The sequence below is a fragment of the Phragmites australis genome, chromosome 14, assembly GCF_958298935.1.
Source record: "Phragmites australis chromosome 14, lpPhrAust1.1, whole genome shotgun sequence".
In the NCBI taxonomy this organism is placed as follows: Eukaryota; Viridiplantae; Streptophyta; class Magnoliopsida; order Poales; family Poaceae; genus Phragmites; species Phragmites australis.
Genome location: NC_084934.1, coordinates 24812268 through 24826132, shown reverse-complemented (window position 1 = coordinate 24826132; position 13865 = coordinate 24812268). Strand labels below are relative to the sequence as shown.

At 41.5% G+C, this 13865-nt stretch overlaps 1 protein-coding gene across 1 annotated transcript; it reads right to left on the bottom strand.

Moving 5' to 3' along the window:
* Positions 1 to 7071: 7071 nt before the first annotated feature.
* On the bottom strand, positions 7072 to 13187 carry LOC133890968 (succinate--CoA ligase [ADP-forming] subunit alpha, mitochondrial). The gene is made up of 7 exons (XM_062331633.1): positions 12837 to 13187; positions 11497 to 11706; positions 10879 to 11049; positions 10674 to 10797; positions 10292 to 10353; positions 8974 to 9055; positions 7072 to 7502 (listed from the first exon to the last, which is right to left on the bottom strand). The coding sequence occupies exons 1-7, from the start codon at positions 13038 to 13040 to the stop codon at positions 7363 to 7365; spliced, it is 993 nt and encodes a 330-aa protein (XP_062187617.1). The 5' UTR covers positions 13041 to 13187; the 3' UTR covers positions 7072 to 7362.
* Positions 13188 to 13865: the final 678 nt, after the last annotated feature.

Here is a 13865-nt window from a genome sequence, read left to right as displayed (position 1 = left end):
TCTTGTATTTCAAGCAATCCAATTTCTTAACGTCAGTGCGTCAGGCAGAGATTTGTATATAGGAAATGCTCTTCGGTGTTTTCATATTGCAGCCCTCAGAATGTAAGCATCGTATTGAGCATGGATCAAAAGTAGCATAGGAGCAAAGAAGACTTGTATTGATCGTACTGAACTGTGCATATCATTCTGCAATGCCCTTGTAAAAGTAACCAAGCCGCATCGTTCGGAACAGTACTTAGCTTGTACGCTAATCCATTCTAAATTTATTTTATAGGATTTTAATTTCATTATAAATGTTCGTCAGATATATTAGATAACATCATGATTTTATCGAAACTTATCGTATTTTGATATTAATGGCTGAATTGATTTTGCCTACTGTGATGTACAAACTATTTCTGGTATTCAGGAGACACGCAAACAATTGGTTTCAACATTGATACATACATGGAAAGAAAGCAAACTGACCACCGGTTTTTAGTATGTGATGTGACTTCAACTAGTGGAACTGAATTCAATTGAGGCAAGTGTAAGATTTGAGGCTGGACGAGGCTAGTGGAAGAAGTACCCAAACTGGACGCCGGCGATGATAAGGTCGGCTCTGATGACGACCGCCGGGACGCTGGACAACAGCGAACGAGACATCCTCGACAACGGGGTCACCATAGGTAGCAATTAGAGGTTCAAGTCACTATCCGACCCGCTAGGTCTTATCTACCCCGTCCTTGTTAGGGCAAGATAGGGTAGAGGCAGTGGCATATCCAGCAGGGTGGCACGATAGGCTATGGACCACCTTAAGATTTGCACTAATCCTTAAATTTTATTATAGCTTCGGTACTGTAGCATGGTTAGTCTATTGAATTGTGTTAAGTTAGACCACTCTTATCTACAATTCTGGATCTGCCACAGGGTAGAGGCATCGGTCAGGGTGGGACAAGACGGGACGAGTCACCGATCGAAGTGGGGCGGGAGTAGGTCAAGTTCTAACCCGCCCTGTCCTGCTCCGGAGTATATGTTACATGTCTATTTAGTAGATTTTTTAAGAAGTTTATTATCCTTTTGTAATAATTTTTTTAATAAACTAATACATGTATATAACTATTGTTATATTATGTTAGATCTTATGAATCCTAGATGTAGTTTTTTTATTGATTTTTATGTTTTGATAGCTATTATCTTCTAATTAAACTTGATTTAGAGCTTTTAATAATTTTAATTGGAGCGGGACAGGTGGGTCGGGTCAAAGTCGAGGCACCATAGGGCGATGCAGGGCAAGAATAAATTTCAGTGGTCTCGATTGGGGTCGGGACATGGCGGAGCGGGGGACAAGCGGGTGGGGGCGAGTAGAGGCAAAACCTGCCCTCACCCCGCTCCATCTAGATCTCTAGCAGCGACAACACGGTCGCGACTTGGTTATTCTATTTACAAGTCTATGATGCCGGCGAGCGGGACCACAGTCCCGTTTGGATAGGTTGCGGCTTCTATAGAAGCAGCTGCTAGCTGGTTGGCCAGGGAAGTGGTTGTGGCTGTTGGGCTTATGAGCTGGGAAGAAAGCCGTTTGGATAGCTGGCTTTTGGATAAGCTGGCTTTTGGATAGGCTGGCTGTCTGCTGTAGCTATTGCTGAATGAGGAAATATTTGAAATACCTCTGGTTTAACTGATTAGTTGTAAATATATTGTTAAAGTGTAATTAACCTATTTGAACCTTGATAAAGCTGCAATGACATAGGTACAACAACGGCATCAAACAATATATGCATTCCTAACAGAGAATATTCGACAAATAGTAGGATATCATGTTACAATACCGAAGTCTTACTCGGCAAATAGTAGTAGTAGCATGTAATGGAAATATTCGATAATTTGTAGGATATGTGTCGTTACAATACCGAAGTCTTATTTGGCAAATACTAGTAGTAGCATGTAATGAAAATATTCCTAAATTCTACTTGCCATCAAAGAGGTAGCAATGCTGTCACGAAACTGGTTCATGTCTTGCTCATCATGCTCTATAGCGGTGTTGCCGTCACCTCCCACTTAAGCAACTTTCGGAACGTAGTCCTCATCAGTGTCACATTTTTTAAAGTCCTCATCATGTAAGGCACTGTCACGTATAAAATTATGAAAAGCCATACATGCAAGAATTATTTGAGTTTGCTTGACCATTGGGTACGCCAGTATGGCCAATAAGATCCTCTCATCTTTAAAACACCAAATGACCTCTCAATTACATTTCGAAGAGAGGAATGAGCATGATTAAACACTTTATACTTCCCGCTTGGTTGTCGTCCTTGACGAAATTCCTGAAGATGACACTTCTTTCCCTTGTAAGGTGCAAGGTATTCGTGTTTGTTTGGATATCCGGAATCAACTAAATAATACATACCTACATGCAAGGTCACATGTCAGCGGTGAGTTAAAAAAAAGTTGAACTATCAATGGATTAGTGAAAATGGTTACCTGCAGGTGGGTGAGGGAAACTTGTCGCATATTTCCTTAATGAGTCGTTGAATATACGCATATCATGTGCTGACCCCGGCCATCCAGCCACCACAAAGGTAAATCTCATATCAAAGTCACAAACAGCCATCACATTTTGTGTTGGATAGCCATGCCGACCGGTGTGATTGACAATCTCATCATTATGTATAATGACACGTATATGTGTTCCATCTATTGCACCGATGCATCCATTAAAATGAGGAAAAAAATCTACCATCTTATAGTCTGGAATGCATGATGGTAAAGTTTGGATCCCTAGGTCTAATGTTTTGTGCAGCTAAGGCATTGACAGAACGTAAGACATGTAGAAATTTTCTACAAATTGTTTCTTCAGACCTCTTGAACTTATTCTTTGCTTGCCTAATTGATTGTCCTGCTCCTACCATCCATAGAAATATACCTAAACTTTCAACTGAGGTACATAACCTACTTGATTTAAGGTTATAGTTTACAACTAAAGTGTCATGCAATACATAGAATACTTACGGAGCCATCCTGAACATTGTGTAACAATCCCTTCATCGGCTAGTTGTTCCATTGTCCACTCATAACCAGTTTGTTGTGGTGTCATATATGATCTTTTGTTCTCATATGTTTTGTAGTAAGAGTTACCTACAAAACCAGCCACTGTAACATATGGAAGATGCTGTCTCGTTGGGACCGCAACCTCTTTCACATCCTCCTCTTCAACTTCAAAATCCTCCCAAGATAAGTTGAACATAGTTTGAGAGTCATCCACATGAACATGGAAATCAGGCCATGATACTTCATGCGAATAATCTATCTACACATGACAACACAGTAATTCATCATCTATTTGAACAACACATAAGTTTACCATAAATTTAACAACACAAGTTCACAACTCAATTATTACAACAAAGTCCAAGTGAATTAGCAAGACAAATATTAGTTTGACAGAAACGGTAATTGTTCAAACAGTGGTACAATAGATGGTTCGAAGCATCACTTCTTGCTCAACTCATTGTGCATCCTCTGAAGCCAGTCAAGTCTCCCTACATCTGTCTCGAAAGAAGCAAACAACTCTCTATAGTCCACCTTCATAAGAATCTTTTTAGTTGTGAAATGTAGTTCAGTCCCTTCATTCACACCACATCTAACAAATAATCTTTGATGGTGGGAGGAGTTACAACTGATGATGTGTTGGTTGACCTTTCAGATGTGGCACTGCTCAAAAGGGTGACCATCTTCGCAAACTCCCTAACCATAGCACTCTTGTCCTTGCACTTCTTTGCATTACTAGGACCACTAGAGGATGCATGCCTCTTCCCTTTCTTTGGGCTCTTCACCACATCCTTATTGGTGGAGGACTCCTCGTCACCAATTGCACCGATCCCATGGTCCTCTACATGCTTCCCAGGTATGGCAGAGGATACACATGTGACATGGACCTTGTTGAACATGACCTCCATGTCATCCAGATGGTCAGGAGGCCCAAAACTAAACTTTGCTGCTTCTAGATAGGCCTGTCATGGAAACCAAATTGTGTAAGCACCACGTAATAGTACTATAATATTGTAAGAAAATAATATCAACTACACATAAGCATTCACCTGTGTGTACAGAGTTCAGTATTCATCGTCAGCAATGATCGTTCCCATGTTGTCATCCCACCCAAGACCTGTAGCGGCATGCTTCAGCGCCAACCAACATTCAATACTCTTTTTTCAAGGAGTCCCACTTATTCTTAAATTGCTTCTGTGTGTAATGTCGGCTTGTTTTCGTGACAAACTTCTACCCCAAGTTTGCATACCATGCTTACTTAGTGCTCCCAATGGTCTATTTACAGCTAGCACTTTCCCCTTGCACATCTTGCAGAATACTCGGGTTGCAACTACATCCCAGATTGCCTTTCATGAACCTTTATCTATCTACTGAATGCAAGACAGCATTACAATAACAACTCATTGATCAGTGCATGCATATCCAATTCATCCATACCCTAATACATTGAAATCAAGCTTATTTATAAACAGTCGCATGGACAAAACTTATTTATTAGAGCATAATAGTAAGAAACAGGAAAAAAAATGAACTCTCAGTACCACTAATCATGTGCAAAATATGATCTGGACAACATGATGAAGTTATGAGTAAAAGTGCTCTCAGAAACATAACAATAATTGGTCCCAAAATGGTTAAACTGAGCTCATAACAACACATAGACAGGGATCAAAGTAACATGTATTGCACTGGAGTACAAAACCAACAAGGATTTTGGTCTACAGAAACATAATCAAGATACAACCCAAACAACCTCCAAGTGCAAGGTGCTATATCACATAACTAGATTCAACACAGGCTAATGCTAGTGTACTCAGAAACATACTCAATCTCAACAAATACTTATCATCATCGAGTATAAGTGTTGTCCAGAACATAGAGAGAAAGGAAACCTTAAATACTCATATTGATATGCAATTAAGTGAGTCAATTCATGTCATCTATGCTTTGATGCAAATGCATCCGACAAACAATCAACTAGCATGCATGTAACATGAAAATGCAAAATGAGGCTACAAGTACTAGAATTAACCTCATCACATCTATCCTTTGATGTAAATGCATCCAGTAAAGATTCAACCACAGCACATGTAAGCTATTTTGATGTGAATTGAGGGTACAAGTACTACAATTGAGGGTAAAATGCATCCTGCAGAGAATCAACCACATCCGAGAAAGGGGGTGGAGGCGCACCTGTGCTTCTCAGAGTCTAACACGTCGTGCCGCCGAAGGTGTCCAAGCGGCCTTCGGACGGTCGACCCAGCAGCAACGATCGAGGAGGCGTCATGGAGTCGTCCATGTGTTCGAGGAGGCGACTATTGGGCGGCGTCCAGTGGTCCAGGGGCGTCAGGATGGCCCGAGCGCCGAGGAAGGAGAGGCCCAAGCGACGATGAAGGAGGGGGACGAGCTGACGGGGTGGCCGACCGGTGGCGACGGGGGGCTGGTCATGAAGCCAGATTTGGCTGAGGAGGGGTGACAGGCCTGGCCAAGCAGTGCGCCGGCCAAGTAGGGGCCACAGGGGATGGGGCTGGCTGGGTTGCTACGATGGCATCAGCCGGGGAAAGCAGCGGCGAGGGCGAACACGCGAGTAGCGGCGCTGCAGGCGAGCGGGTGAGCGACACCTCTGGGCGAGTAGGGGAGAAATGGAAGAGCCTGGAACTGGACGGGAGGTGGGAGAACCATATTTATACGATGGCAAACGTGGGTAAATAATATGTAGCTTTGAGGGAAATTTAGTACATTCACAACGGGAGAAGCTCGGGAAGCCGGTTTCGGCTGGCTTTTGCGGTATGTGCAAAAAAGCTAGGCGTGTTTGGAGAAGTTGCGGTTTGCTTGAGCACATTTGGATAGGCTTCTGGCATGGAGGGGGGAGAGCTAAAAAAAGCCAATCCAAACAGGACCTACACCGTGGTGCAGCTGCGCATGTTTGTGCCTGACTTTGCTGGATGCATGAGGACGCTCCCAGGCGGCCCCGCTGGCCTCAACCACCCGTCGTTCGTGGTGGTCTTTGACAACCACACCGACGTCCGCACACTGCAAGGACGGTGACCAAGGTGTCAGAGAGGGCCAAGACGTACAACGTGACCATTGTGGCGCCAGAGCATGTGAAGGTGACCGTCACGCCGATGACCCTGGAGTTGGAGCAGAAGGAGACGAAGAGCTACATGGTGAAGTTCAGAGACAAAGCGGGAGGTGACCGGAAGGCAGGGTGGGACTTCGGGCACAGAGGCTACCGTGAAGGACTACCGTCCAACCGGACTTTGGTAGTTTCAGTCCGGACAAAATCGAAATTGGGACAGTAGATATTTGGCCCAGGTAAAGTGTACTCAAGCTGTCCAGTATTTCTGCCTCCGGCACTGTTCGGGCACATCATTTGGGAGAACAAGAACTATCAAGTCAGGAGCCCAGTGGCCATCCAGCGGTTTGCACTGAAATAAAATAATTAAGGCTTGAACTGATGGCATGTTGATGAGTCGATCAGTCATGGAACAACTAGCATGCTCTGTTGTGAGAGTTGTCAATGCTGACAATTTGATAATGTTTACCTGCAGAGGAGAGCAATTTATTAATTTTCTTGTGTTTTTTTTATTTAAGCTTTCTTAGGTGATGATGAGGCTAGAAACATCTGTTCCAAAGTGAGTGTCTACTGGTAAGGTAACTGAGATTCTGCTGAATTCCAGTCACCTTCCTCGACTCCGTGAGCGATCGCAGTGGTTCAAAAAATCGACTCATAACCGAGCTCAACCGCGCAAAAAATTTCGCTGGCATGTTACAATTTGCGCATCAAATTCGATTGTGAGTTATGTTAATTTACATGCTTCTGATTATTCGATTGCTCTTGTACATCGTACTTTAACGAATTTTTTATCGCGTCCTCTCTTGCAACGGCGCAACGAAAACCCAGACGTGCGCAAACGCCTGCTATTCTGCAAAGGCTCAATAGCACCACAAATGCAGACACCAGATGGGAGACTGGAAGATAATACAATGTGCAGTGGAGAGTTGAGACATGCAAACAGATATTAAAAAAAAGTAGATAGAAAATTGTCAAAGGATAATTAATTTTGAAACAGCTTAGGTATCCACATCAACGGCAAGCAAAATAGCATGTCCATGACTCGAGAATGTCTTATTGAAACGAGCTCATGGAAAGGTGATCCTGAAGAAGGCCAGGCCAGGCCAGCGCTTCACACTGAAGACAGGCAAGAAAAAGGAAGCTTTAGTAGCTTTGTTCAGCGGCCAGAAACACGGCTCTACCAAGGAATTGCTCGCTATTACCCCACGAGCACCAAAAAGAAGTTTTCCAATGTTTTTCTCTACTGTACCATTTTCTTTCTACTCTACCATTCCACGCTGCTTGAAAATTTCAAACATAGTAGAACCAATCTTTGCTGGTGACTCAACAACGGTAACACCAGCCTCTCTGAGCGCCTTGATTTTGTCCTGGGCAGTACCCTTTCCTCCTGACACAATTGCTGCATCGTAACACATAAACAATGGATGAAACTAGATTAGCACATGTAACAGTAACAGATCAATGAAAGTGAGTTAGTACGTATAGTATGAAACCCAATTAGTACGTGTAACAAACTAACAATGCAATCAAAATCAGAATGGGCAGGTGAATGCATAGTAGTAGACTACCGCGAGCTGATTACAGCAAATCCAAGAATGCAAACTAGGTTGTCACCACGAGTTTGATGAATGCCACAACTGTAACAAGGAATTTTCTTGATTTGGTACACATGGTTTCCACACTTGCGGAACACAAAAAAAAATCCCGTACATAATTGTCATGCTATAGTAAAGGAACGGTCAAACATTGCTCAGCTACTAATAATTGTGAATCAATGCCGCATCCCCACCCTGGTCTGATACTAAAATCGGTGAATTTTAATCATATGATATCTACTCATTGAAATTTGTAAAGTGATTACATCTCCATAGAACCTTTTTTCCCTGAACTGCTACATGCAAAGTGATGGTACCACCCTGTTAGGTGCAGAAATTACTGTTCACGCGCTAAGAGCCGTGGTACTGTAGCACGAGTTTGAATCAGATCAAATTAGTTAATTGATAAGATTGGTTTGCTAGTTTGAATCAGATCAAATTAGTTAATTGATAAGATTGGTTTGCTAGTTTGAATCAGGTTCGGTTTAGGAAATAAGATAGAGTTTGGTTAGTTTAAATCAAGAGAGAATTAGAGATAAGATTAAGAGATAGAGTTGGATTTAAACTAGAGATTAGATTAGAGATAGAGTTGGTTTGAATGGAGTCTTTCTAAGTCGGCTAGCCGGCTATATATACATGATGCCAGCCGTGATTAATCAATCAAGCAAGAGAAATCAATCTAGCTCATAGTCCCTTTCTCCTATGTCTCCCCCAGTGTTATAAGGGTTTGTTTGTTTGAGCTTCTGTTTTTGGATTTTCTGAAAAGCTGTGCTCTTGGTTTTTTTGAAAAATTGCTTTTAGATTTTAGTTGTTAACTTTTACAACAAATTTTTAACTTCTTAGCACACTATTTCTCAGAAAAGCTACTCTTAGCTAGTTTCTCAGCTTCTAGTTCATTTTCAGCAATCCCGTTTGTTTGGGCTTTTGATTTCTGGTAGCAGAAAAGCTAGAAGCAGAAGCCCAAACAAACAAACCTTAAGTCTCACTAATCTATAGTACAATCCCTCACCTAACAGGTCTCACTAATCTATAGTACAATCCCTCACCTAACAGCAACCGACGCCACCTGGCTATCCTCTCAGTGGTGTTTACCCTAACACACCCAGACTTGTGAACAACAGAATGACAACATAAGGTTGCTGGCATCTTAACTTAAATGCCAAGCAAGGATCATTTTTTCAACTTCATACTTCAAAAGGTTATACAATTGAATGAGAGAAAATAGGTAAAAAGAATTACAAGGAAAAAAGAATAAAGGTCTTGCTAAGTTGATACCTCCAGCATGACCCATGCGACGGCCCGGGGGTGCCGTAAGTCCAGCAATGAATGCAACAACAGGCTTTTGCGTTTTGCTTTCCTGAGGTATTGCATAACAGATTAAGTTAATAGATAGGAAATGTAACTTTTTATTCAGAACAAATCAAAACAAAAGACAGAAAAATAAAAGTTCCAGCAACCAAGCCACAAGGCATGCAATAATATAGAATGCAATATCAGCAGTGATTGATGATAATTTATCCCTTCAGGAAATCAAGAATACTATAAAATGCAATATCAGCAGTGATTGATGATAATTTATCCCTTCAGGAAATCAAGAACACATCAGCGTGTGATCTTTTTAACTTCTAAACTTGACCAGATACAGCATCAAGTTGTTCCATGTCACATGAAATCTTATTGATTTCATTGCACATACCTTAGGTCTATGGTGAGAGTGGGTTGGTAACTAGGAGTTTTACTAAAACTGAATGCACATACTATTTTGATAGTGTGAAAGAGATGGATGACCTACTTAGCCAAAATGCATATCACAGCGCAACCTGTTCAGGAAATGTGCGGACTAGTTTAAGCCTAGGGTTGTGGGAGCATATAAGCTTAAGCTAAGCTAAGGTCCAGGCATCTAGCTTAATTCAGGGCATCTCGTAAAAGTATAAGGCCCCTTTCCACTCAGAAGATAAAAGTGCATGGTAGTTTAAGGCTTCAACGTTTGCAAGTGTTTACAAGCTGCGTTTACCCAAACATTATCTGAAGCTCCATATAAGTTCATCATTTGCGAACATGACCTATGAATAATAGCTAGGCCAAAAGGGCCTTCAGGAAATGTATCTGCGAAATGTTTTCATTCCATGGTTCCATCAACACCAAAATACTTTTGAGGAAATAACAACGATTCAAAAATATTTTGCAAACTAAAGGCCAAGAACATCGTAGCCATGGGTACTTTTTAGTATGTATGAAAAGGGCACCACGAGATTAGATAACTCTGCAGCTTTATATGTAAAAATAGCACAACTGGAATCTTTAAGAAAAACACATGGTCAAATTACTGAGGATCCTCTGGCTATAAATATTTGAAAAATAGACGTGGTTTTTAATTTCCATCCACTTGAACTGCTATAAGGAACATTAAAAAATCATGAACCTTAATATAAAAATAGATAGGTCATGATTTTTATGCTCATGACTGCAATTGCATGAAACTTCAATAGTTCAAGAGGGAAGGGGTGTTGCAATATGCAAATCAATACAGAAATATGACATGTAATACAGAAAAAGGTCATCTAAACTAATGCCAGTTCTAACAAACTCTTACCTGGATGAATGCTGCAGCATCCTCCTCAGCAGTACCTCCAATTTCGCCAATGAGAACAATACCTGAAAGGCGTAGAATAGTATTCATCAGAGAGAACAATACATAAATGGGGTGGATCTATATTGATCGGAAAAAAAGGCATATGGCGGTATTGAAGAATCAATAATGTAGTTGAAGTATTCAAGTGCCATAAATACCAAACGTAAGGGATTAACGACACATAGAAGACTACACAGTTCAGAAGAGAAACATCCCACAAATAAATACCATACCAAACATAAGGGATTAATGACACATAGAAGACTACACAGTTCAGAACGAAACATCTCACAAATAAATGAGGCTTTTGCTTACAATTGTGAAGCCTGAGTAACAGGTGTACCTTCTGTCTGAGGATCGTTAACAAACTTTTCAAGGCAATCAACAAAATTAGTGCCATTGAACGGGTCACCACCAATGCCTACACAAGTTGACTGCCCCAAGCCTACAGCTGTTGTTTGAAACACCTGTCAACAAAAATCAAATGCACCTTAGACGAACATATTACCTGACTAGGAGCATACATTAAAAAAAAATAACAGGCATACCGCTTCATATGTCAAGGTACCAGATCGAGATACTATCCCAACACGCCCTGGCTTGTGGATGTAACCTGGCATGATTCCAATTTTACATTCACCGGGCTTAATGATACCAGGGCAATTTGGCCCAATCAATCGAGTTCTTGATTGCCTATTTAGTGCAGCCTTCACTTTCACCTAAAATTTGCAGAGCAAACATTATGATGATCACCTCATGGAGTTCTGCTAACAGAGCAAAACAAAACTAATTATGCTGTGACATGAGTTAATAGCAATATGCAGAGAAAACATATCATAAAAGGAATATCAGAAAGCAAAATTCTCAATGCACCATGCTACTAAGATCCATTTCTATTTGGAGTGCATATTTGTTATTTACCAAAAAAAAACACATAGAGGAAAATTAAACCCCATCCTGCTCACCAGAGCATATTAACCTACTACATATCCATCTGAATAGACGACATTGATCACATTGTATTTTCTAATGTTTTTGCCAAAAGAGTTGTAATTTACATGTTCAGCTATTGATGAACCAAAAAATCATATGGCATTGAAAAAATTCCCAAGCTCAGAATACAAAGCAACAAAGGTAACTAGGTACTGAAATGATAAAAAAAATACCATGTCATGCTGAGGAATTCCTTCCGTAATGCAGACGACAAGGTCAAGCTCAGCCTCCATTGCCTCCATTATAGCAGCAGCAGCAAATGGTGGTGGAACATATATAACAGATGCATTGGCTTTTGTTTCAGCCTTAGCTTCTGCTACAGAGTTAAACACTGGGAGCCCTAAATGTTCAGTTCCACCTTTCTTAGGAGTCACTCCACCCACCTGTTACAACAAAGAGAACTTTAATCAAACAAAGTGCCACCGGATAAACATAATAACAAATACAATCAAATCATTCAAAGTGACATTAGAAGTCAAAACTATAATATTAACCGAAGCATTCTTGAAACATGCAAAATCTTTGTTTAAACAATTTGCGCAGCACAGACCTCTTTCGGTTGTATTCATAATACTAGAGGAATACCATAGGGGGGAGGGGGGGCAAAAATGGGTCGCATTTGGGCCGAGTCCATTGTCAGATACAGTGTGCAACTGTTAATTATCTGAATCTACTGGTCAAGAACAGAATAGTAAATTACATGAAACCTCCAAGGACCATGCGAGGTCCATAGAAGCTATCATGCCAAGTTTAACCAAAGACTTCAACATGCTGAGTTCCTTACTTCTTGTATGTCACAGTTTCCTTGTGTGGATACTGCAGCCCATTTACATAAACAGATCACAAACAGAACTTGTCTTTGTACCACTTATTGAAGAATGATGGTATCTTCGTACGTGAGTTTTTTTAAACTGTACTAGAACAGTTCAAAGGTTCAATGCATTCATGATGGAGATGATTTCTCATGCAATTCTAATTAACATGCATCTTGGTTTACAAAACATCAAGAAATCCAATTGAACCTGGTTTATTCCAAGGATCTGTTTTCTTGAGTCATGATACATCGATACTTCCTGCCTTCCTGACAAATTCTGGCTCAATGGATCACACAGTGAACAGCGCCACAAATTACTAGACAATGTAAATGACATCAATAAACACTCAAATCAACTCAACAAATTAACAAAACCTGGTTTTTCTCCATTCATCTTCGATTTCAGGCCTTGTACCGCCTAAATAAGGAATTATAATAGCACATTTTGTACCGCCTAAATTAACAAAACCTGGTTTTTCTCCATTCGTCTCATCCGTTTTGAATCGAAATGTAACACGTCATTGGGCTGGACGAAACCCTAAAAGCCCGACAAAAATGGAGATCGGCGACTGCACACCCACGTGATTGCACAGCACAGGCTCCATAAAAGCCTAGAATCACGCGGTACAGATCGAGGTGCACGGGCCGAAGAAGGCACCAGAGAGAGAGAGAGAGAGAGAGGTGGCGGCGGGCGCGTACCATGTTGGTGCCGTACTCGATGGCCTGCTCGGTGTGGAAGGTGCCGTTCTTCCCCGTGATGCCCTGGCAGATCACGCGGGTGCTCTTGTCGACGAACACCGCCGGCGACGGCGCGGCGGCGGCCGCCGCGGCGAAGCCCCGCGCGTGGAGGAGGCGGGAGGCGGCAGACCCCAGCAGCTGCGACGCGCGGCGGGAGGAGGCCATGGCGCGGTGCGGGAGGCGGCGCGAGCTCTTCCTCTTCTTCCCCCAAAACTCGATTCGATTTCTTTCGGGTTTTGGGATGTCCCTCTGCTTCCTTTGTTTTCGGTCTACTCTTGTGGGGTCTCGCGATCCATTCTTGCAGGAAAAGTTGAGTGAGCAACTTCGCGTCAGACCCCTGCAGTGTCCGAAGCAAAAGGTGCTAAGACTATGGTTGATTGCTTTTTTTTTATTGTGATTACGTATTTAGCCTCAAAAGCAAAAGAAAAACAAATAATCATATTTTAAAAACTGATTATCATAATTCACAAACTAAGTTGTACTATAATATCTCATAAACCATAATTTAGTGTGAATGAGCTTCACAACAGACGTACTACGAAATTCCATAATCCAAAAAAAAAACAACCATAGCCTAAATAGCTAGTTATAGGTTCGCAATAGATATTTTGGACTTCAAAGGTAAAATCATAGACCAATTTGCTATTTCGAGTTATAAGGCTATAACCCTAGATAGCTACGCTATTTGCTATAGTTTGTAGCTAGATATTGCTCTGCTATCCTGGGGGTGATTGTTTGCCTATACCCAGGGATCCTAGCTCTATGGATGTATATAATCTCACAGAGAAATGTATTTAATTGACCATATATACTGTTTCAGCCTGACTCAGTGGATACAATGTACGTCCGCAGTCTAGCTAGATAAATGCAGGTTATTGCATCCGCTCATATAAGCGAGCCTACTTGTTAGTATCACAAAATCATCTTCATGCGAGCAAATAATCAGAATCTCAGCTTTTGTATCTGCTCATACGACCTCAGATTCAATCA

Bases quoted from the DNA above. Each gene is read 5' to 3' on its own strand.
- LOC133890968 (XM_062331633.1), bottom strand. From the start codon at position 13,040: ATGGCCTCCTCCCGCCGCGCGTCGCAGCTGCTGGGGTCTGCCGCCTCC. The intron at 10,354-10,673 runs GTACACCTGTTA...TACGCCTTTCAG, and splicing joins TAACGATCCTCAGACAGAAG to GTATTGTTCTCATTGGCGAA. The intron at 9,056-10,291 runs GTAAGAGTTTGT...GCAATACCTCAG, and splicing joins ATGCTGCAGCATTCATCCAG to GAAAGCAAAACGCAAAAGCC.